This window comes from Meleagris gallopavo, chromosome Z, assembly GCF_905368555.1.
Source record: "Meleagris gallopavo chromosome Z, MGAL_WU_HG_1.1, whole genome shotgun sequence".
Lineage (NCBI taxonomy): Eukaryota > Metazoa > Chordata > Aves > Galliformes > Phasianidae > Meleagris > Meleagris gallopavo.
The window spans coordinates 4,242,347-4,267,664 of NC_139435.1; the positions used below are offsets into that span (position 1 = coordinate 4,242,347).

At 35.8% G+C, this 25,318-nt stretch overlaps 1 protein-coding gene across 2 annotated transcripts in view; it reads right to left on the bottom strand.

Moving 5' to 3' along the window:
- The window catches only part of PIK3C3 (phosphatidylinositol 3-kinase catalytic subunit type 3), a 64,716-nt gene extending 39,988 nt beyond the window's left edge, over nucleotides 1-24,728 (bottom strand). Inside the window, exons 1-14 of one of the 2 annotated variants that reach the window (XM_085213128.1) lie at nucleotides 24,529-24,728; nucleotides 23,001-23,189; nucleotides 22,362-22,505; nucleotides 20,318-20,447; nucleotides 15,237-15,323; nucleotides 13,783-13,878; nucleotides 8,209-8,280; nucleotides 7,679-7,768; nucleotides 6,974-7,078; nucleotides 6,401-6,493; nucleotides 5,625-5,810; nucleotides 4,360-4,514; nucleotides 3,430-3,517; nucleotides 2,219-2,286 (exon numbers count right to left, since the gene is read on the bottom strand). In XM_085213128.1, the coding sequence (XP_085069254.1) occupies nucleotides 2,219-2,286; nucleotides 3,430-3,517; nucleotides 4,360-4,514; nucleotides 5,625-5,810; nucleotides 6,401-6,493; nucleotides 6,974-7,078; nucleotides 7,679-7,768; nucleotides 8,209-8,280; nucleotides 13,783-13,878; nucleotides 15,237-15,323; nucleotides 20,318-20,447; nucleotides 22,362-22,505; nucleotides 23,001-23,189; nucleotides 24,529-24,596 (1,571 nt within the window). In that variant the 5' untranslated portion in view covers nucleotides 24,597-24,728. The remainder of the gene's footprint in view (nucleotides 1-2,218; nucleotides 2,287-3,429; nucleotides 3,518-4,359; nucleotides 4,515-5,624; nucleotides 5,811-6,400; nucleotides 6,494-6,973; nucleotides 7,079-7,678; nucleotides 7,769-8,208; nucleotides 8,281-13,782; nucleotides 13,879-15,236; nucleotides 15,324-20,317; nucleotides 20,448-22,361; nucleotides 22,506-23,000; nucleotides 23,190-24,528) is intronic. The other variant, XM_085213129.1, reaches the window with a different exon arrangement.
- Between the last annotated feature and the right edge of the window lie 590 nt (nucleotides 24,729-25,318).

Here is a 25,318-nt window from a genome sequence, read left to right on the forward strand (position 1 = left end):
AAGTCAAAAACAACTCCCCTGCTGTACAAATCAAACTTCCTTCCTCCTGAGAAGAAGGAGCAGAGTGAGAAAGGTATATCATCAGTTCAAAAGCAAACAGTTACGGGCATCCATGATTCTCATCTGTACGGAAAGTTGTACTGATAGACAAATTTCACTGTAGCTTCGGTTTATTTTTCTTAAATTTCTATCTGCATAAACAAATTTTGAATTTTCTTGTTCACACTAGTGTAAGAACTCTACGTTTAAAAATTGCATGTGTTAAATTTGACTACTCTTATTTACAAATAAATATAAAAAAAAAAAAGGAATATGTAAAGTATTCAATGCATATTCTCTAAATGGAAATTACTTCCAAAGCCTTTTCTTACACTGGCTTACACTGTTACATTCCTAAAGTGACAAAATTAGATTGCAATGGTATGACCATAAACACAAAGATCTTTAGTCTGTGCACTAAAACTTAAAAGGAAAATTGGATGTAACAACAAACTGAAATATGTAATTAACATCTTCATTTGCTAAAACAAAACAAAACAAAACTAGACAACTTCTCAAAACTATTTCAAAACTACTATTTCAGGAGGAGTCTCATATGCCCACAGAGGGAAAAGTAAAGCAGTGAATTTTGTAAGCACAGTTAAAGTACAGTGGTAGGAGAACTTTAAAGCAAGTGAATGAGCAAGGAAGTTTAATTTTCAACAGTTAACAAACTTTTCCATTATTTTAGGTGCACGCTGTGTCTGGATAGTTGAAACAAGCAACTGATCAGCTTATGTCAGCATAATAGAAACTAGCTACCAATGTTTGTTTTAATAAAGGTTTACTCAGGTCAAACATTTACCTTCTACCCACATTAATGCAATATGCCTATAATTTAGCCATTTCAGCTGCATCTTTTTTATGGAGACAAGCATCAACTTTGGCCACCGCAATTAAAGTACATATGTGTATGGGAACTGCTGAATCACAGCCTGAACCTCTGATTGATAACCTGAGGCGAGCAGTGAGTCAGCGCTGGGAGCAGAGGTGAAGGCAATTCACCTGTGCTACCAGAAGGGGTGGAGCCTGGCTCCACCTCTCCTAGACCCATTTAAGAGCTGACTGCCAGTGAGGAAGGATCTCTTCTGGAAATCCCTTCTTTGAAGTTTTGCAGTGAGCTCAGGACATGGGTAAACTTTATATCTTTTCTCTTCTTGTTATTATGATCTCCTTTGCCAAACTCCCTTGTTTATTTCATAATTATAACATCTTTATATTCGCTGATTATACAATTAATGTTTTTATATTTGGTGATTATACTATATGCTAAGGAACTACTTAAGCCAGGCATTTACATACCTTAAAGTAACGAAAAAATAAAATTTATTAAATCACTCTTGGAGGTTACAACACTAAAAGATTTTAATAACCATGGTTTTACCATATAAAATACTCAATTTATAATTAGCACTTGCTAATGTGATAAGTATTTATCAAATACATCTAAAAGAGTAGAAATAATTATCATTATATTTGGCTAAAATCAGAAGTACCTATGTTCTCCACTATAAAATGTGTGTCTTGTGTATATGTTTGTGCTCATGTATGTATGTGCACAAATATACACACTTGTGAATTATCTTGTCTTAATATTAAAACAGTTGTACTCCACATCTGCAAATGATTATTCCACTAGGTATATAAGAAACACAGATGACTAGTTGAAGAATCTACTTTAACTCTTGAATTGCTTAAGTGAGACAAGACCTTACCTCTTCATTATCTAGATGAACAGTTCATACTGAAGTTATCCTGTAACTAAGTACACATCTACAATGACTTTTTGTTTGTGATCACAACATAGGCACAAATCAAATCTGAAATAATTGTTAGCACAAAATAATTAGTGCTTTTTGAACCCAATTAAGTTCTCTCTTGATTGAGAAACTTTACTCACTGCAGAAGATGAGCTTTCTTATCTACCACCATATACAAATTGAATAAGAATGTAAAAATGTCTGGTTTTAATTCTTTTCTTAAATACTGTACTTACTGTTTGTGTACATGCCCCTTATTGACTGAATACTGTGTTCAGACGTATGTTGTTTTAAATGCATTATTTCATCCTGACAGAAGCAGAGACTCAAGTTCACAACAAGTTATCTTTTCCTTTGCATCCTTCTGGGCACTATAGCTTTGATTTCAATTACACATTGATATATAGTTTACTACATACCAGTATAAGTAGTTTGCCAACGTAGAATTTTTGCATGCTCGTGATATCAAGAAAGTGCAAAGGTCTTGCTGTGAGGGATTTAAGAAAAGCACAATTACATAGTAAAAGAATTCTGAATGCATTAGTAAAATTTAGTTAAGGAAAAATAACAATGCATGGATATAAGAGATTCATTCCTTTCTAAAAGTTGAACCCAACTCATCCTACATAGAAGTTATTATTTTCAATTTTTACTTTGAACAATCCGAGCAGTAAACTCCAAGTAAAAAAAAAACCTACTGAAGCAGCATATTTACCAACTAAAGATCTTCAGTATTAACTTTCTATGTACAGTACTTTCTTTACACTTGTCTGCTATGCAATTTTCCAAGCGTGAGATTCAAGCCTAAAGCCGTAGATTTGCTACCCAGTTCGCATCCAGAAGAACTAAAACTCATTAGTATGTTCTCAATCTTCATTTTAGTGAATGAATCTGTAGAGTTCACTGAGCATTTAGCTACTTATCCAAGGTATAATAGTGCAAGAAGAAATCTGCGTATCCTTGTTCATATGCTTCATTTGAGGATTATTTTCTATTCAGTTCTGAGACCCAGAAAGACAAATTTGTGAAAAGGAATGGACTTTTTGTTCAACTATACATCAGATTGAAAATTAAATTTCCCCAAATTGTTTTTATTGCTTTTCCCTCCCAGTAGTTCCATTCTTGTTTATCAATTTCTGCTTTAAACAGAAGAGCAAAATCCTTGGTGGATATAAATCAGCATAGTGTCCTTAGGTTCATAAAGAAGAAAAAATGCCAATCTGGCTAAAGGAAGAACACACTGCAGATATTAAAAGCTTTTGGATAACTGTTTTCCATTATAAACAGAGCTTTCGCACAGCTCAAACACAATCATGTGATTGTCAGTATCTAATCACATGTATAGCCTCTGCAGCTGTTTTATACTTAAGAGTGATTTCCTATCCTGACCAATTCAATGCTCAGTCCTCCCAGACTTTGACTAATGTAACCAGAAACTCATGTAAGCTGCTGCTTTGTTTTCTATATTTAATTCAATTTATATTGTTAGAATACTTAAGTTTTCTGCAAAGTACAAAAGCGCACACACACACACACACACACACACACACACACACACACACACACAAAAGTAGAAAGTCTACTAAAAAGCCTCAAACATCACAACTGCTGTATGAAACACTTGACTTACATCAAGGTTCTCGTTGTCTGCAACTTCCTTTGTTTTTGAAGTTAGAGGTGGTGAGGAGACAGATGGAATAGGAGTCATGATCTGGGAACTACACAAAGGAGAGCATGTAATTGCCATGATTCGAAGTTCTTTACTGGGGAACAGGAAGTGTGCAAGGAAATAGCAATGCATTTGACTTCCACAAAACAAACTCAGAAAATTGTAAAGGAAGTATTTTTTAAAGAACTAGTAAGTAAATAATCTCAACTCTGCTCCAGAACAAATGGAATGGCAGCCTTAATCATTATTGCTGCTGAAAATAATCAAAAATCTGTGCTCAGTTAGTTACACAACTTAAGGCTGTGCAGGACATTCAGTCACATCAATCTTACTGTTTTGTTTCAGCTTCCATAAAAAATAAAAAGACATCCAGGGGAATTTAGCAAATTCATGTTTTCAGTGTAAGCTTTTTAAAAATGTTTTTCATGAAGTTGCTAAAACACAACACGTGCAAATCCTCACATCTGGAATGCAATCACATGCAGTAGACAAATCCAGTGTTTGCTAGGTAAAATTATTATACAGTAAGTTTACCTAAGTAAAAGGAAGTAATTAAAGTCCTCTATTAATGTCTAAATGTCACTGCAGCATGCACCCCAGTATATTTACTCTACAGATCTGCAGTAAGATCAGTGAAAAGGAGTATATTTATAATATGGAGAGTATACATTAATGACACAAGTAATTAGACACTTAAGACTTGGAAAACTGGAGACTTCTGTTGAACAAATTAGTTTGTGACTTACATAATGCAATATTAGTCATGGACTTCAGCCTTACTCTTGGACTGAAATTAATAGAACGTATGTCCCCAGCAGCTCCTCTATGTTCACTGGATTCTTCCTGCAAATTCTTTTAAAATTCTTTTTATTGAAAATCTTAGCTTTTTACCTGTCTATTTCTGTACCATTTGTTCCAGATGTTGTCATGCTTTCTGACATTGAACCTTGACTATCCCTCTTGCTAGGTTCCAGTCCATTTTTTATGTCATCAAAATTTTCATATTTCAATGCCTGGACTAGCTGCAGCAGGTACATTAGTAAATCCTCATGAAGGGGGAAAAAAAGAGAAAAGAAAATGAATTCATAGGATCAGTCAAAGCTGCCTAGATTTCAGAATTCTTAATAAAGTCAGTAAAATGGGATAGTATCTCAACAGCAAACAATATACAACAGAAGAAATGATCTAGGATGGAGTTAGACTCCCAAAATATAAGAGTTATTACATTACTACTTCTTTGTTACACAAAGTGTTAATTAACTAATTAACACTTGAAACATGAAAATATGCTTTTAAAACACACTTTAGTTAAGCTGCCCTACTTAGAGCGTACACAAAATAAATTTTAGTTCACAGCTTCAAGGAATGAAACAAAATCTGGACCATAGTACCAAGAAACAATCTTTCCTCCTCTTTTCTGTACAGTTTTTTTTCTTTTATCCTTAGCAATGAATAAGTGCACCTGATGTATGACTGAAACATAGAATTTTAATCACTACCTCTTTATAATTCGTTTTCTCTACTACTCAATTTTCTGAGTAGGAGTTAAATGTTTTGTGAAAGGTACACTTCACAGACAAAGCAGTACGACCTTGGCTACTAAAGAGGGATTTCTAAGATTAAAGAAGAGTGCATTCCCTATTTTAATCCCAAGATGATTACCAAGAACTCAAGATCTATGGTAGTATATTTACAGTATTTTTTTTTTTACTGTTGAATGTAAATAATTACAATTTAAACTTATCAGCATCTATTTAGTGGGCTCAAGTTGCAATTCACAGCTCATCACACTCAATATAAAATTGGAACTACCTTTTTTCTACAGATGTCTATCTACTCATTTTCTTCATGAAGTATATGATGATGTACTGCTTTAATGTCCAAGGCAACTGGAAATCTTTTAATTTACTTCTATGAATATTAACATTCAAAATTATGATGGATTTGAGGGGAAAACACTTATTTCAACTTGACAAAAAAAAAACTACCACCGATTATTCACACTAATACAATTACAAATATTGTGAACTTTCTTCCAAAAGAGCCCAACAACACCATTTCCATCGCTATTATTTACTTAAATGCCTTTGAAGGTAAGAAGCACCTGCTAAAAATCCTTTGTGCTCCAAGTTCTGAGATGAAAGAACAACGAATACCTCATCATCAGCTTGCTGAAGTCTAGCAACAGCATATCGTCGAACTGTAGGATTTGTGAAGTGAGATGACAGAAGTTCTAAGGAGTCCTCCACATCCATTGGTTTCCACTTGCCCAGTAACTCCAGCGCTTGCTTTGCCTCTTGTGGTAGGTCCCAGTTAACACATTTTAAGAATTTTGTCAAGGCCTGGAAAGAAAGATCAAACAAATCTATTTAAGAATTAATGTTTCATGTTAAGGCAGAACTAGATTTGAACTGTATTTACATGAGCACAGATCCGAGAAGATTTACAATACAGTGTGGAATTGTTTTAATACATCTTGAAAATTTGTAGCTATCTTTAAGTAAAAAGTGAAGTCATTGGTTACTGCTCTACCACCATCACCAATACATAAAAGTAGCCACCACTGGACTGTTATTTATTTAATGCACTTTTTTAGTGTGCCGCTATATATTCTGGTAATACACAGTATTAACTCTTTACTAAAAAGGGATGGACAAGCTATTTCTATTTCATTTCATTTTTGCTGACAAAAATATCACCACTAGCACTTTAAACTGTCATTCTGGGCTTTATACAAAAACTACTGCAATAAAAGCTAGATTCTATGATTTCAAGAGACTTTAATTTTTAAAATTAGTGACTTTAGAAAAAGTTAAGATCATCTTAATTAGCTATTCAGACACTTAAAGTCTGTATCTGCAAGGGAAGAACAGTAAAATCAGTGTCAGATGAAATGCTGATTGCACTAATAACCCTCTCAAGGTTACCTTACCTTCTCCTGGTTAGTAAGGTAATATCTGAATTTCCAAACTAGATCCTGTTCCTCGTATGTTAGCTGTTTTGTTGGTGGATAACTCACAATGATCTATTAGACAAATAGTCAGAAAGTCAGTTTAAAAAACATGAGCATGCATAACCACTAAGTTAACGGAATATACTGTGATGAAACAAAACACTGATGACACAAAAGTAGGTTGAAAAAAAAGTTTTCAATAACACAAAGTTCTTGTGTTGTCACGGTGATGCTTCTTAGTTACAAGGTTGAAGGTAAACATAAGCAGTTAAGACTACATCAGCATCAAGGTATGTGCACAACACATGTTATTAAACCGTCAAAACAGAAGTAATATGTTTTTCTAAAAAGATAAAATTACAAAGTTAAATGTATTTCTGCTTTTTTTCTGACTTGGACTCACCTAATTACTTGTGAGACACACCTACTGATTTTTCTTTATTGATGATTTTCTTCAAAATGAAATTAAACATTTTGTTTAAATTCTCAGCACGTATTAATAGTGAACAACATAAAATAACTTTGAATTTAGTCATGATATGATTGACTTACATTAAGCTGATCTCGAGTAGCTGCATTAGGTTTCAGATCATGATCAGAAGGTCCACTTCTTAAACTTCGAGCAAGCTTGTGATGTTTGCTTTCTACTAAGTTCTCCTAAACACAGAGGGTAAGTCAATATACACAAATACTTAAACTCTAAAGAAAATTAGTATTGAAACCACCTAACAAAAACTGTCCAGTATGTTGAATAATGCATGACAATTAAAGTGCACATCTAAAAATACAGCATCTTCTGGGCTGTTTTTTGTCATCACTGCAGTTTTACTAGATACTTCTTCGACAGTATGCTCTTTTACTCCATAGAAGACAGGAAGGCTGTAGGGATTTGAATTTATTTTTATGTATTTATTGTACTTCACACAACTTACAAGCCTTATTTTGCCTTTTGGTGAATTGCTGCAAAATGCAAGTGTTTCAGTCAACACACCCGTGATTTAGACAGCACTCAAACGTGCTAGCTGTTTTCTAAACATATGTAGGATGTTTGCAGTATGAAGCTTTGTATGCAACAAAAACATTCTCAAAAAGTTTTCCCACTGTTAATACCATGTTAGCAACAGTAGGAGCCACAAAAAGAGCCACGGTGTCAACAAGATTTCAGCAGCCAAGGCAGTTTTCAGCATTGTCAGACTTGCTCTTGCAGTGTTAGATTACACAGTGCTCAAACAGTGTTGCCAGTAGAAGCCCACTTACATTAAGGTTCCCAAAGCTGCCAATACCAGTCCCACTGAATTGGCATCCACAATAATGGAAATCTTTTCTAGAACTGTACTTAGGCACTGTCTACATGAAAAACAACATACAAAAGAGTGTAGGGGAAAAAAAAAAAACATTTTAACAGATGAAGTGACCACGAGTTACTACACCTTCTTCAAAACTTCCTTTGTCTTCTTCAACTCCTTCTTGTCTAATGTTCCCACCCTCTCTTCTACCAGCAGTACCCCTAATCTGCTTTCCCCCATTTCAGAAGAAAGTACGTTAAGTAAAGTAAGGAAGAAACTCATCGTAAGCATTAAATAAGTTGCCGTATTTTATATCTAGCAGAAGCAATAAAAACGTACTAAAAATCACACCAACATACTTCTCAACTGGTCAAATACATCTTTCCCACAGGACTTTGAACTACTGATGGTAGGAATACAGACAACCTTTTATCTCCATCTGTGGAAACCTCTCAACAAAAATACTGTGCTACAGAATGTATTAAACAGAACAGTGCTTACCATAGACATTTGTGGATCTGGAATCTTAACAATTTCAGAACTTGTTAAAACTGGGGATGACTCATCACCATCCTGAAAGACAGTTAAAAGTTTATTTAATATTTCTAATTCTAAAGCAATGCCATATTAGCATATTGCTTTTCTATTAACATACAGCACATTATATTTAAGTGAAAAAAATGATGCAACTACACCCTGCAGTTTCGATGGGCCTGAAGGAGAAAAGATAAAAATATATGTATCTGTTTTTTGCCTGATGATAAGCATGGTCACAATATATGTTGAAGTTCATCCAGTGAAATACATCCCAGCAGCTCTTCACCACGATAGCACACAGGTGAGTAGAGAAATTTGCTGCTATCATTACACACATCTTCTGGAAGCAAGAAAAGAAAACAAAGCAGGACCTCTATTTCCAACAGAAAGCAAGTCCTTTGCTATAAACAGCAGCCACATTTCAGAAATTACTTCAGAATAGTTCAGCAATAAAGGTTCCTTGAAACAGTCAAATTTAAAAAGATATATATACATACATATATATGTCTACCTATTGTTGATTCCAAATGTAACATCACAGTCTCTTGTGGAAGTTCATGCTGCACTGTTCTGGGGCAGAACGATAGTAGTCAAACAGTTGGAAAATCAGTTGCTCAGAAAAATAGTTAGGAAAATCTGGTGCTCCATAAATAACATAGGAGAAGCAAAATATTTTCTTTGAACCTATTAAAAGGTAAAAATTAAGCCCACCACCATTAGATCAAATCCAGTTTTCTTTTTTATTAACATCCAACAGCTTAGTGTTCCTTTTTTTTCTTTTTTTACTACAGAAGTGGAACCTAGCATTAACTGACATGACCTAAAAATATTTAAGACCAAAAAAAAATAAATAAAAAAAAAACACACACAAAAAATCAGTATAATATGTAATACTTGATACTTCAATAAGTTTCTTCTCAGTTAGTATGGAGCAGATTAGAATAATGAATCCTAATAGAAATACCTTTTGTCAGAATGATCAAACAGGACAGAAGTAATAATGGCAGAACTTCCAAAGACTGAACGGAACACTTATTCACATTTTCAAAGACAAGCAGGGACTAAAAACACCTACTGGAATTATTTTCTGAATCACAACCTACATCTTTACATTTAAAAATTCAGCCAAGGGTTTAATCAAAAGGCTACTGCTAACAATCTTTCCACTGTTTTCATCACTTTATTTTTTCCATGTTTACTGTTGACTCTTCACAATTTACAGAGACATCAGGGATGCAGAGAGGAAAGAATTGGTAGATCTGGTAAAGATATGCAGCATTAGCTGAGAAAACTAAAATCTATCAATCAATATATTTGGTAGTCCACTTGAAAGATGCACCCACAGAACTGCTTCTTATGTACATATATAAATCAGTACAACATCAAGACATACTCACATATATATACATAATACAGAAGAAATTACAAGAATATACATCTTACACACAAAATATCAAATCATTATACAGGAATGAAGCTTCACTAGATTTTCGAGTGTAATACATATAAATCTAAAAGCTAAGCACTTTAGTTGAGGTAGGTTCAGTTCCATTTTAAGAGAAATGGGCATTTCAGTTCAACCAAGAACACACATTTTTTCTATCTCAACACCTCCCTCAGTAATTTAATTCTTTATATACCTTATATTTTTTTCAGAATTAACTTTCAAAGAAACGAGGAGCTTATATCAAGGGGGGAAATTACTTAACTGACATCAACAAGAAACAAAAATTAGTATTTCTACCACTCTTTCATGGGAAATACTTTTAAAAACTATGCAAATTCATATGTTGCTGACTAAAATAAGCACATTCAAGAAGACACTTGCACACATACTAGTGTCCTATACCTTTCTGAATTTGAAAAGTAATGGCATTAACCACATATACATCCCTTCTAGTCAAAGTTAACATGCATCCAAAATCTGGCTGTGACTGATGATGGTCCCAGAACAAAAACAAAATTATTTCTCCCCTGAGATTTCTAAAAAGCACACATACAAATACTTTAAAAGGGCATTTGTTTACAGTTTATTTTAAAAGAACATTCCCCTAAATAATGCACTTAGCATTATTCATATAGTATGGAAATAGTTCCATTATAGTTAAACACTACTGTGTCAGTGTAACAGTAGATGAATAGAGTAGGAGCTAGACTGACAGATCAGCATTCTCACTGTACTAAAACTTTTGTCACAACACTGGAAACAACTTCCAGATCATGACTTTCTGATATTAGGTAAGAGCAATGAAATACTAATGAAATGCTTCGGCAGGAAAATCCACCAAAAAAATAAAATTTGACGATAAATAATCACAGATCAAGTTCTATCAGCTCATCAGTTATGTTTCTAATCAGAACCATAAAAAGACTGCAGTCAGATGTGGTTTTCATAAAAAAGAAATACAAATACCCCAGTGACAAATAACACCCCACTTAGTGTGGACCCTTCACATAAATTGATGTAGAAAAACCTGACTCAGTGGTGTATACAGGTGTATACTCCTGCTTAAGCATTTCTAACATTGAGATCCAGGTGGATTCTCCGGGGATGGGCAGTAATAATGCTCATTCTATTACATCTTCCTCTCTGAAAACTTCCAGATAATATAGGCAACTGTAAATTCTAGACTTGTAAAAATTGGACTCCACAATCAAAAGCCTATCACAGCGATTACTTACAAGGATGAGAATTACAACTGACTAAAAGTTTATATGCACAGAACAATTTTAAAAAGGCACCGTACTTTCCAGTGACTAATGTCATAATGTTTATAATTTCTTCTAAATGCAAAACTAGTTTTTATTTCTAACGCACTGCTGATATGCCTCTTAAACCCTTGAAAATCTAATAACATCTTTAACTACCTCTTCTTAAATATAGTTACATAATGCTGAAGAGTTCTGACTGTTCTGTTCAAGCATCAGGAAAAACTCTGGTTTAAACGTAAACTACAAGTTTGATTCTGCTGCTGAATCAAGTTTTGCAAAAGCATACACAGGCCAAGCTACTGTCCAGAACAGATTACTTTGTCAATTAGTCTTACTGTGAAGGAAATCAGCTGTTTTCTATGCCTTTCAATTAGATTAGCACTTGGTTCTAATTCTCTGTCATACCTTGAGAACACCATGTGGCTCACTATTACCCTTATCATACAAGCTTACTAAACTATATCAGTGTCTGACAGTCAAATCTAAATTAGCACTTGAATTTGGTCAGGTGCATGCTTTCAAAATATTCCTCCTGATCATCCTCATGTAATGAGCTTTCACAATACCAATAAGTAAGGTCTATTAATCTTATTCTATACTCAAGGCATGAAAACAGCTTTCACTGATAATAAAGCTTTTTTTTAAATTGCATGCTGTAGTGCAATCAATTTATTCAAACAAAGGTTTCACTTGAAACCACCACAAGGTTATATATATTAAAGAAAAACCTTGTTGTTATTTGCATTTGGAAAAATCACACTGAATTTTCCCTAAGTGGAAATCAGAAGTGATGCTGTTGTTACTAACAGACTGTTAACCTTCCCATCACGAATGCTGTATTAACAGAGAACATGGAAACAATCCCTGCTACCTTACTCCACTGTAATTGAAGGTTGAGTCAAGCAGGGGATGCTAGAATTGAGATTCTTTAGCAGTGCAGCTCTTTGTAAACACCCGTAAACAAATTTATCAACAAAACTCTGACAAGTAATCTCCACTTTGCCTATCGGTCACAGACAGGTGACAAGAGAACCTAGTTTCAATATACTGGATATGTATACTATACACTGTAATTGAAGGTATGAAAAAGCTGAGAAGACAGGCACTAATTTATGTACTGTTCCCTATTGCTGCCAGAAAAAAGGTCAAGAACGTGTTGAAAAGCTACTCTATAATAACAAACTCCTAAAAGTAACTGCAGTTTGAGCTTTGATATATACTACTATACAACCAAATACTTCATTTCCAAAAACCAGACAATCTATAGTTATTTTGTTCTGTGCAAAGAAACAGATGCATGTTTAAAGTCTAAGTCTTCTTCCCTCACTTTTGATACCTGTAAAATCACAATGATGACTGAACAAAATAGTGCACATAAATAAGCTGTAACAGTACATTTCTGGAGGTAGAAAGAGAAACCATTTTTAGGAACATCACATTCAACTACAAAACTAAAGAAGCCATGACTGTACAAAGCTGTATGTTAATGATGTTTATTATTTTGTACCTATGACAAGTACAGAACATTCTGATTTAAGATCTTAACCCAGAGCAAGACCAATCATAGAATCATAGAAGGGTTTGGGTTAGAAGGGAAGGGATCTCTAATATCGTTTAGTTCCAACCCTCTACTACACGCAGGGTCACCTCCCTCCAGATCAGGCTGCTCACAGCCCCATTCAGCCTAGCCTTGAACGCCTCCAGAAAGGGGGCATAAACAGCCTCTCTGGGCAACCTCTTCCAGTATCTCATCACCCTCACAGTAAAGAATTTCCTTCTGATATCTAGCTTAAGTCTACTCTTTTCCAGTTTAAAGCTATTTCCTCTCATCCTGTCACTATATGCCTTTTTAAAAGTCCCTCCCCAGTAGGCCCCTACAGGTACTGGAAAGCCACTAAAGGTCCCTTTAGAGTCCTCTCCTCTCAAGGCTGAAGAGCCCCAGCTCTCTCGGCCTGTGTTCATAGGGAAGATGCTCCAGTCCTTGGAGTAAAAGGCCAATGCTGCCTATTACTGTCAATCCTCTCTTCCCCAAAATTTGAACCCACAATCCTGATGTCAATTCTCAAGTGTCTCACTATGATCTTATGTATTGATCTTTTTAAACACCTACTTTTAAAGATATTTTTCTGGATACTACAGAATAAAAAACTTGAAAAGCGAGAAACTAATGACATTGAAAAATTTATCTATGTAAATTGGAAGCATCCAGGGATACTGTTTAGAAAATGATATCTTGGTATCTATTTCTACAAACAATTTTTCTTTGCAAGAATGATAATATAGTCACAAACATCAGTTACTACTCTGGAGATCTGTTTTGTAAACAGAAAGAAAAGATGAAAGATATTTCAAACCAGAAGTTTTCTGTTAAATTTACTTTCAAAACATTTTCAGCATTGAAGTGTACACTTACTTGTTCATTTTCAAGGAAACATTCACAAGGAGAGCACCTGTGCCAAGTTTTTAATAACTTATATTTTATAAAATTACCAATCAACGCAGGTACATCTCTTCTTGATGAGAGACAATTTTACCTACAGCTACACTGAAAGTACCACTGGATGACTGAAGGAACAATAAATCAAAAAGTTTTTAATCACTCACACTTAGAAAATCGTGTAATCTTCAAATGTTGCATGAATGATTGACTTCTGTAATCTCATTGCATCTATACCATTTGATTTGTATGTACATAAACAGCTGCCACTGACAGATGCCTGCTGCTATCCTGCAGCAGAATATTTCACCTCAGTGGAAAAAAAAAAATCCATTTAAGGTGCACATGCTGCTTTTTAAAGACAACCATAAAGTCTGCAAGGCACATACCTTTTCGTAGTAAACTATTCCATATTCTTTATCATCACTCTTGACGCAACGGAATTCAATCATCAGGTACATAAAATTAGAACTTCGTTTTTCCCTCTGAGAAGAGAATCACCACAGATGTGTATCATATTAAAGAGTATCAATCTTCAGCATTCTCAGCACAGCAATTACTCTTTCTTTGTGCCGTAACTAGTTGTTGAAACAATTATTCAGTTAATCATTTCATCACACTATTTGAGACCTTTCCTGACATGCTTTCTTCTTTACATCCCTACACAATCAAAATGAATATTCAGAAGTAAACAAAATATATCGTTTTTATCAGTGACTTGCAATTGTGAGCCTAAAGATCAGCAAAAAAGCAACAAAAAATAACCAGTTGTTTGGGTTTTTTTAAATGCTTACATATAATTATGCATGTCAGTCAAAATCAAGAAGACATGAAAAAAATCACATTTTAGATGAAGAATGAAAGGAACAAATAAAACTTGGACTAAGGTTAGATTTGCTGCTCATTCGCTATCAGATTTGCTCATATATTTATTTAGTAAGTGCTTAGAATTTTAAAATTTTGCTGGGAAAAAATAAAGAAATTAGATGCAATCTTCATCATATATTTGATTTTAAAAAAGTATAACCTTTAAGAGCCAGCAACTGAAGCTCATTTAATATATCAATATTGAGTTGAACTTGCCAGCAGAGGCAAAGGGGTTCTATATATTAAGTAATAGGTCTAGGAATAAAGGATGCTGAATTTTATGTAATGTAACAGAGAGACAGCAAAACAATATCCATTTCTGATGTGGGATGCATTGAAATCTCAGAAATACTAGTCAATGGTTATATATATATATACATATATTGCAAAAGAATCTGAGCTAGATGTCTTAATGTAAGTCTCAGAGCACAAAACAGAAAACAAAGGAGTTTTGTTGTGCAAGATGAGAATAATCAGTTAGTGATTTTATTCATTGAGCGTTTAACACCACATTCAGGTGCCGTGCTTATTTTGAGGTCTATCTTGTTTGTTACTGTACTTTAAATTCACTCAAATCTTAAAAGTATTTTTCCTCAACACCTGAAAAATCAAAAACAATAAAGCTGAATAGGTCAAAAGCCAAGGAACAGCCTGTATGGCCAAATAAGCTTCCCTCACAATCTAAATCTTAGAATTAAGTTAACCAAACCCATCAACATTTGTTCCAAGCTATCACAAATTATTAGTAAATACAAGTCACTTGAAGTTGACAACTAAGATAGTTTTCTATTTATTAACTGCCCATGTCAAGTTCAAATTAGAAGTGTAAAGAATTATTTTTTCTTTTATCATATACACCATCATATCAGTTGATGAAAAGCAGGACAAATTAGTCTCCTAAGTGAACAGTCCATATTAGCAAGATCTAAAAAACAAACAAACAAAAACAGTGCAACTCTGATGTAAAATAACCTACCTCATTGATCATTTCTATTTCTCTAAAGGTCAATCTGTCCAGCCAGTCCACTTTCACCATATGACCTTGTCGATGAGACTTCGTGAGCTGCATAGAAGAACACAAGACTAATTTTTAAATTGTTGGCAGTAACAAAAAGAATATCAAATTTGCAGAGGCACTAATAGATGAAACGCTTGTGCATACAGTAGATCTTTGTAAACAGCTAAGCCATGACACAATACTTCTACTATCTCAAAAAATCGTAGCAAAGACAAAAGCATGTTACAAGCATAAGATCTTTAAACACATCAAACATTAAAAAATAAGAACCTGTTTTTTAAGCAGTCACATAAAAACACTATTTATTTACTTGTTTTCATATAGTATAACTTACCAAATCAAACAAAATAAAGGTATTTCATTCCAAACTGAATGAATTGTGCCTTTGTTCACAAAAGCAAGTTTACAAACTGAGATTTATACAATAAGGTCAGTGAAGTTACAGAGTTAATTTTCCCTTTCTTTTAGGCATCTGAAGCCAGTATTTCAGAAAGCCTAATAAGATGAAGAAAGGGAGAAGTCTCTCTGCTTAGCTGCTATTTCCCAAGATACAAGGAAGCTGCCATTCTACCCACCTTCTCACCAATGCCCCAATTCCCTGCCTCTCCAGTAACATTTCCACCTGCCAAAATCTTCTATTCAAAGCCAAAGAGCATGGCTGGAAGGACTCTGGAAATTGTACAGTCTCAAAGCACATTAACTGACTACAGGTTGCACAAGACAAGTGCAGTTAGGTTATAAGCATCAACAAAGACCCACTTCACAGTCTCTCTCGATCTGCTCCAGTTTTTGATCACCCTCACAACAAAAAGTTTCCCATATTTAAATGGAATTTCCTGTTTCAATTTTGTACCCAGAAGTCTGGCTTTGTCTTTGCTCCCTCTTGTAAGGAATTTGTACATACCAATTGCTTGTGCCTTCTCTTAACTACCATGGTTCCTAAGCCATCCTTGAATGATAGCTGCTTGAAGCCCCAAGTTATCTTTGGAATCCATCACCGTACTCACCCCAGTACACTAATCTCCTTAGTCCTCAGTGTAAGGCCATAAATGGACTGTGCACTTTAGATACATCTCATCAGTGCCACAATCCCTTGACCTGCTACCACTGCTGCCTAATACAGTCCAGGGCACTGCTGCGGTGCAGCTTTGCTGTACAGAATCACAGATTCACTCAGGTTGGAAAAAACCTTAAAGATCATCGAGTCCAACCATGACCTAACCATACCACCCTAACTAACAACCCTCTGCTAAATCATGTTCCTGAGCAACACATCCAAATGGTTTTGAAACACATCTAGAGATGGTGACTCAACCACCTCCCTGGGGAGCCTATTCCAGCACTTGTAAAGGCAGAAGATCTTGCAAAACATTTTTAAAGCCTTTCTGAAATTCCTTTACAGAAACCACAGGTCTATTTTTCCAGTCTGTTGAGGCCCCTCTGAACAGTGGCACAACCATCCAGTCTATCAGCTGTTTGGGAGTTTTGTATTACCTCTGAATTTGCAGAAGATGCACTCAGCCATTACACCCACGTCATTAAGGACATGTTAAAAAGCAGTGGGACCAGTACAGTTTTCTACAGTACACTGTTGATAGCTGGCATCCAGTTGGACTTCCTGCTGCTACTGTTGAACTTCTTCTCCTGACACTTCTGCCAGCTTTCCTTCCACCTCTCTGTCCATTTAGTTTCTACTGCAATAATGTTACAGAAGAATGTATCATAAGACTCGCTAAAGACAAGACATCCACTGCTCTCCCCTGTTCATCAATGCAGTAATTTTTTAAATGTACTTTCCTTAAAACTCAATGAAGCTTATAGAAACACAGAAAAAAATCAGGTAAGAAGAGAACTCTCAGGAGGTGATTCATTCAGTCCATTCTTCCTGCTTTGGAATGGTTTAGCCTTGATTCTCAACAGTTTGATGGCAATGTGCACCAGAACTGTACTCAAAGTTTAATACAATAGCTGCCTTAGACTCATATACATTTGATAATATATTCCATTGGAATAGAATCAACAGCATGCAAACTTCTTATAACCCAAATTTTCTGAGGCAGGCCGGATATCACCATTTAATGCTTTTGTAAACATCCTATCTAGTCCACAAGTTCTACTCACCCCCAACAACACTACTGTTGTTGTCCTTACACTTACACATCCCTCATTTCAACCACTTCCGAACTATCTTCATTTTTTCCTCCTTAACTAATAAAAGTATTCTTCTTACCCAATGTAGCCCTATTTTTATCACCCTATACCAGCACTTCAGAATATCACATATTCACATCCAGTACTCACATAGCTTTATGATAGCACTTGCCAAAACCTTGGCTAAAAAGATCCAAATAAGTTATTTAAATAGCTCTGTCAATTTTTAGTTTCACTGTGCTAGAGAATAAGGGAAATAAGTAATTCTGTATGTTTTACTGGAAAAATATTAGTCTCAAATCTCCACGTTTCTCTTTCAACAGGGAAAAAAAAGTCAAAACACATTATGGAGTTATGCCAGCATACAAGACTCTGAAGACCTGTAGATGAATATGTACTTGAAGAACTTCTCCCTTAGATTAATTTTAAAAGTTTAAAATTAGAGTCTCTTCGAAGAAAGAAGCACTAATCTTCTGCTACTAAATAAGATGTATCCCTTTAAATCTATCTCACTGCCATAATTAGATAATTTCAGCTAGCAGAAGGAATAAAGGAAATTACTGGATCAAAAAGAACTTAGAGTACCTTTTGTTTATGTGGAATAAAATAATCCATCACATATAACAGATTAATTTTCTATAATAACAAATACCACCTACATATATACAAAACTCAGAAGGATGTCAAGAAAGAGAAAAAAGAAGTTCAAGAAACGTCCTTAACCAAGCTCTTCTCTAAAGTTATTTACTACTATCTGTAGGACTAATTTGGCATCTGGTATCATATGTTAAAAAGTACCATGACAGTTACAAATCATATGTCTTTCCAATAGGTAACACGAAAAACCACCCCTAAGTAGTAATCAAAAACAAAAAAAGCTTGTGCAATCTCATCTTGTATTTAATTTGTCCTACTATTCTTAAGTACATTTAATATATTTTCCGACACAGCATCAACAGCTGGCATTCAGCAACTGATGAGCAAGTGAAAGGAAAAACTGAAACAGATTATATTAAAACAACAACTATTTAGGAATGGCACATCACAAGCATCTAATCTGCTATGGAAACAGCTGTGTAAATGAAAGCTTTTGCAGACACTACTCAGAAACTCTGTTCACTCTGAGAGCACCTGCGGATAAAATATTTTTATAAAGGAACACAACAAAATACCACTGAATACAACAGTTTCTGAATCTTTTTGGAATTAATATCTCCAAAGAGGAGATGCTCTTAGTAATGCTGAAAGCTATTTCCTAGCCATTAATTAGAATTCTCATTTGGGATGTGGAAGGAGAATTCTGTCAACCTCTTCAAAGGCTTTAGGCCCTCCAATTCGAGATGCCAAAAGAACAGGCTAGAACAGACACACATATTTTGGAGACTGAAGAACTCTGTTGTGTGTCTCCTGAGCTAGGGAGCAGATAGGAATGAAGAGGAGGAAACGTGTTGGTATGGTACGGTCACTTCTGCACAACAAACTACTATGAAAATTAAGACCTACACTTGTATCTTTGTCAGAGACCCACTACCTACATCATGTATCCATGTAATAAACTATAAAAAAAAACTCCTGATCTGTACAGCCTGTCTACAGAGTGTCCTTCCCCTAAAGGGGTTTTATTCTACTACCACAAAAGGTGAGGCTTGCAGAAAGCTTTGCACAGATACATTTAAGCAGAACAAGAATATGCAATTATACTAACTCAAGAAAAAATTAAGTTTGTACCTGTGGTGTGTACCAAAACCTTAAGATCTTCTCCTACTCTTCCTCTTTTCAAACACAAACCTACAGTGTCTCTTTTCTTTAGAATGTTATTTGAAACACTAGCTATTAGTTTGAACTCTCAACAAAAATCATTATTTAGTTATGCAAGTATCTTACTTCTAAACCTCCCTCAAAAAGCTGTTCCACTGCATCACAAGGTTCTTGTGGTTCAAAGCATTATTGAACATTTATAGCTACCTACTTCCTACAACTCAGGAAATATTTATAATGAGTTTTGCATTATAAATTCAAGGTGATCTAGACTAATAAAATAGACTGTAAATGCAAGTTAGTTTATTGCTATTATAAATTTCTACATGAAGAACAGATTTATTTATGGCACTAGACCTTTCTTTCACATGGAGCTTTAAAAAAGGTGAAGATGAAAATCGGGCATCCAAAATGAAGATGAAAGTACGCCAATAAAAAGGAGTTGAGATATCTGGTAAGCTTAGTATAAACTCATCTGAAGAGTGTCATCAGCTACTTAAGCAGTTCAAGAACTAATATTTATTGAATTCCAGAAGTAGTTTTCACAGCAAAAATATAGTCTGCCAACAAGCTAGAAGGAGAAAATATTAATTTGGACAGCTACGTGTGATCTAAAGCTAAAGCAAATCTAGTTAATTTTTTTAGGTCTACTAAAACTCTTTCTAATGCAGAGGCAAGTCATACATTTCTGAACACTACACCAGACAGTCTTAAATTTCAAAGGATGGTTACAAGGAAGGAAACTTGATTTGCTTTCACAAGATGCTCTTAGGAGTTGTTCTGACTGAAACAGATAAGAGTTTTAGCTTCAAGCATCATCAAATTACACTGGTATTTTCACTCTTCATGAAGAATTAGGATTTTAAGTTGCTATAACAGTATGTCAGATATATCAAGTTCCTTATACCAGTATAGGTATTTATGTCCTATTTCAAAGAATATATTTGTGGCAAGTGAGTTTATTTGTTTCTTTGAGTAAATTCTCTGATTTATTAAAGCAATTAAAAGGCAGAGAATTTTCATGGGAAAAAACACCACTGAAAGCTTGTCTTCATTAAAGCCTCTCTTCATTTCACTCCAGTGATAGTGCAAACTTTCCATGCACATCTTAAAGGTTGATATTCCATTACCTTTGCCAAGCGGCTCATTTGATCTTCAGAGACTGTGCTGCTGGTTCTCCCAGGAGTTCTGGTGGGTTCCGAGCCATCAGCTTCTACATTGGGCCAGACTTTCAAATCATGCATTCCTTGACGAAACATACTAAAGGAAAAAATGCAGTATTATTTCAGCAAATTAGATATCAGGAATCAAAGCACAGCAGCAGCTGCAAGAAACTGAACAAGTTTCTTCTGCCAAACCTAAAAACACACATAGCTATGCACAACATAACTGCAGAAATGCCTAGAGGCTTATGCCCTCTCTGGCCTTCATTTTTATTGGCACACAGGGTTTAAAAGAAACAAATATGAGATACCTTACTTGGCAAATGGAAGAAAAATGGATAATTCCCAAAGTCAATGGAGTGGTACAAACATGAACTGAGGAGAGAGCTTGACCTTCATACTTTTTTATTATTTGTAATGAAGCAGAAAAAATTCCTCTTGACTTGCAAATTACAGTATTGACTTTAGATCTTCCTGACAAAAAAATTAACTAAAAAACAGTGAAAGTTTCATGTGAAGGTCATCTGATAAAAAGCAGCTTTCTCAGCTGGAAAAAAGCACAACTCTCACCATACAATTTTCTCCATCTATGCCTGAAATTGAATTGGTAGTTGAAACTGTGCAGTGAGCAGAACTCTGAAATAAAACTTAAACCTCTCTTCTGCATATCCTTGAGTCCCTTGCATATTTTCATTCATCCATCTACAAAAATGCTCCAGGAAATCAAATGCATTATTTCTGCCAATAAGTGGGGACCAACCAAGAACTTCAGGCAAATACAACTAGAAGTAACACTTAGAAGTCACACAACTAAAAATAAAAGACGCTAACTACAGAAAAGTCAGCTAATCTTAAAATCACAGACTGCTTTGCAGAAAGTTTACTACTACCCTGCTACTAGATTACCAGTTTACAAACCAATCGAAAATTCTGAAATAGTTATTTCTGTCTGAACTCTTCCCCAGAATACTGGAAATAAAGGCAAATTTTGTCCAATACAATTTTCTACTCTAAGATAAATCAATCCTTTTGTCAAAGCAAGATCTTTAATGAAAGAAAATTAACCTCTCTTTACAGACGTTTTCCACATTCATTATCACTAGGACAAATTTCCTAAAGCTAAACTAAACCTGGCCTGGTTCAGCTTAGCCTTATTACTTCATATTCACTAGCAAAGCTGTTTTCTCCATTTTCAAACACTGCCTACATACTAGAAAAGTATTCTCATGGTCTTTTCTTCAGCCCCACTTTTACTTACTTCACTCCACCACACCCATTTGCTAGATATTCAATATCTACTCCCCCAGACTCTCAATTGTGAGAAACTTATCTGAAATTAGTTGTATAGAACCGGACACACTCAAAAGAGCAGAAAAATAGTTTTGGAATACATTGCAAAAAAGCAGCAGGATACAATATTGTCCCTGACATGTATACTTGGAGACTGTTTATATATTCATGTTTTTTTTTTTTTAATATTTCAACTCGTGTAGAACTGTTCCTCTGTAGGTGCTCTCTGTTCAGACAGAGTATCAGCACCTCATACTTAAATTGTATCCTTGTTCTTTTTTTCAGTCTCCTTTGTACTTGGTTAAGATCCATTTCATGCATTGTCACCTTCCAGTTAACTTGTAATTCTTCCCAGCTCCCTGTTATCTACTGTAATTTACTGATCTCACTCTCTACTGGATCACATAGATTACTAATCTCGAAGATTCCTTGTTTCTTGAACTACACTTCATTCCTTATGAATAACGCTCTGTTAGGGGTCCAACTGCAAGTTAACTTAAAGAAATTAAGTAGTTGGTACCGGAATTCATGCATTACAAAAGTAGAGAAGAAAGTTATTTCAGCATTTGCTACGTCAAAATGTATGCTTACGTGTAAAAAATAAAATGAAATAAAATAAAATAAAATACCTGTGTTTTGATTTTCTCTATGCACTTCCTATTGCACCTTACTATTCACAAGTGAGCTTCAAGTTTGTATCATGAAAGAAAAAGCAGTATACCCATATTTCCCAAAGAGCGAGACTGTTGTTCCTCCCACAGGAACTGCTTTACCAGGTCCATACACATCCCAGATGGTTAGAGCCACCTGAGCATTGCGAGGCAGGTCTGGATACTTCACAGGCAGTTTCAGCCACTCATTCCAGCTGCAAGGACATACTTCATATTAGTCATGAAACCTCAGAATTCAAGTCACCCTACAGTAGTTTACAGAATCTAAGTTCTCCTTAAATTATGCACTTTGAAGGGCACATTAACTATCTGCCTATGGGCTTTAATTATTCAAACGTTTAAGTGTTGTTTTGAGTCATTCCATGCATGTACAATTAAAAGGCCAGCAAAGGAAAAAAATCTTTGTCCAGTACACAGCAAAAAAGTGTGCTATTTCAGGCTGCAAAACTTACATAATTATGAGCCATGTCCAGAAACACAAATAATTGTATTATTACTTACTCTTTACACAGAAAAATCAATTTTGTAATATTTAATTATACTCACAGAAATGTAAGATACTTGAAGGAAACAACAGAAAAGATTTAGGATATTCTGTTTTTAATGCAAACAAAAGATATGTAAAATTACTTCTTTAACTAGAAGCCTCAATAACTAACAGATAAATGGAATAAAAGGCAGTGACTTACTTCCATCTAGTGCTAAAAGCTTTGTAGGAAGTTCTAACTGGAAGAGCAAGAGGCTTCCCTTCTGCAAACACCTGACAAGTTACATACAAGTCAGAGCAAGTCTCTTGATATAGTCCTGAGAACTTCAGCATTGGGTCTTCCAAGAGAGCTTTGTAACTCTTCTGTTCTCTTTTCCCTTCCAGACTTCCTCTGCAAAAAAACAAGAACAGAGAAAGAAAAAAAAGCAAAAGTTGTTTGTTTGTTTTTAATCCACATTGAAAATTCAATTTCCATTGCTCATATTTAGGCAACATGGATACCTCTGTTTCGAATAACTAGTAAGCAGTGAAATCCAAATAACCAAAAGAAACTCTGCTTTTGAAAAAAATACACAATTCACTACAATACTATAAACATTAAAACATTAGTATACATTTGCATGAAAAAGGAAATAAAGAAAAAAGGACGAGGAATCTTATTTTAAAACTGTGTGAAATGTGAAGCATATGATTGGCTTTGGATGCCAAAAATCAAAATATTCAAATATAGTGATGAAAGACAAATCTTCACATATCTAAGGACTTTTCCAACCTCAGTGATTCTGTGATACTGCAATATGAAATATCTGACTGTGGATGCAGATAAAAACAAAAAAGGAACTGCAGCATTTGCGCAGACAGGAGTGAAGTACCTTTTAACAAACAAGAATCTTTCAGAAATAGAAAAAAAGAGTAGATGAAGAAGTTTCTTGCAAGAAACAAGCACAGTAGGTTCTAACAGAATGCAAACTTTTTAAAAAAAAAACTTAAATTCTTGTTAGACAGTATCAGTTAGTAATGAAGTCAGGTATGTAGCTGAATTCAGTTGCTATTCGCTATTCAAATGAAATTTAAATAAGCCCAATATCAGGTTTCTCTGAGTTACTTTTCAAAAAAAGTGGAACATACCTCAATGCAGCTACATTAGCTATAAATTATAGGACAAGTCACATCTGTCCCACATGAATTTATACTGCCCACTGCTGTGATGTGAGGGGAAAAGAAAAAGACTTTAAAAGATATGAACGAGCAAATGCATCAGCGTGTCCAAATGTGAGGCTGAGCAAAGTGCCTGACCTTCCCCAAAACACATTTATGTACCTTAGTACATATTATATGCTTTCCTCATAGTGGGAAGAAGTGCCTTTCAGCTTCTCTCCATCCCTTAACGCTAAGGAGAGCGATGCCACCAGCGGCTGAATGGTCATACAAGACATTAGGGCTGAACTGAATTAACCTGTGCCTTACAGCAACTAAGGCCACGGATATGTCAGCGATCAGAGCAGTCTGCAGCAGGCCCCAGCCCTGATACGTCGCGGTGCTGCTCCGGGACCCCGCGGAGCTCCAGGCGCGGCGTCGCAGTGACCCCCATCCCAGACAGCGGGCGGCCCAGCCTCCTCCGAGCCGGGGGGACCGGGCTCCTTCCCGCACCCCATCGCGGCCGCCCCGCACATCCCCGGCCGTCCCGAGCGGAGCAGGGCAGCGCTGAAGCCCCCGCCCCTCTCACTCACATCTTCAGTTGCACGTTCATATCCAGGTCGCAGCTATACACATAATACAGCTTCTCAGTCTCGCCCATAATGACCGCGAGCCCAACGGCACCTACACCCCGCACCTCAACAGCCCGCGGGGTAGATCACGGGCCCGCCGCTTGGGCCCCCCGCTTTCGCGCATGCGCCGGCGCGGCCATTTTGCTTAAGGGAGGAAAGAACGGGTACACATCTACCCTACCCTATACCAAAATGGCTGCCAACCTGGAGCTGACTTGGAGGCGGTCCCAAGATGGCTGCCTCCATGCGTACGGCACGCAAGATGGCCGCTTCCATAGGAGGCGTAGCAAGATGGCTGGTAGCAGGCAGCATGTGGCTGCGAGATGGCTGTCCCTGTTCCACTTCTGAAGCAATGTGACTGAGGGTATCCAGTGCACTTTTCCAGCAGGAGCCCCTAGCAGCATTGGATTTCCCCCTTCTTTCTCCTCAGGCTGTGATTCTCCAGACTGCAGCACAATCAGGACAGTCATAGCAAATTCCCACTGTAACTCTAAACCCTTCTGTGACCCCATTCATGCTGCTTTTTGACAAGGAAGGGATGATCTACACAGGACACCTGTGTTTTGCTAGGGGCTGCCACACTGTTTAGTTGTACTGTCAGTCATTCAGCTCACTGACACCTTTGAAGAAGGCCAAGCAAAGATAGCAGTCGTCTTCTGCCCTAAAACATCAGAACGGTACAGGGCAGCATGCAGAAACTGATGACTGAACTCCTTGCAATGATCTTAGCATTAATTGGCACTTAATTTGA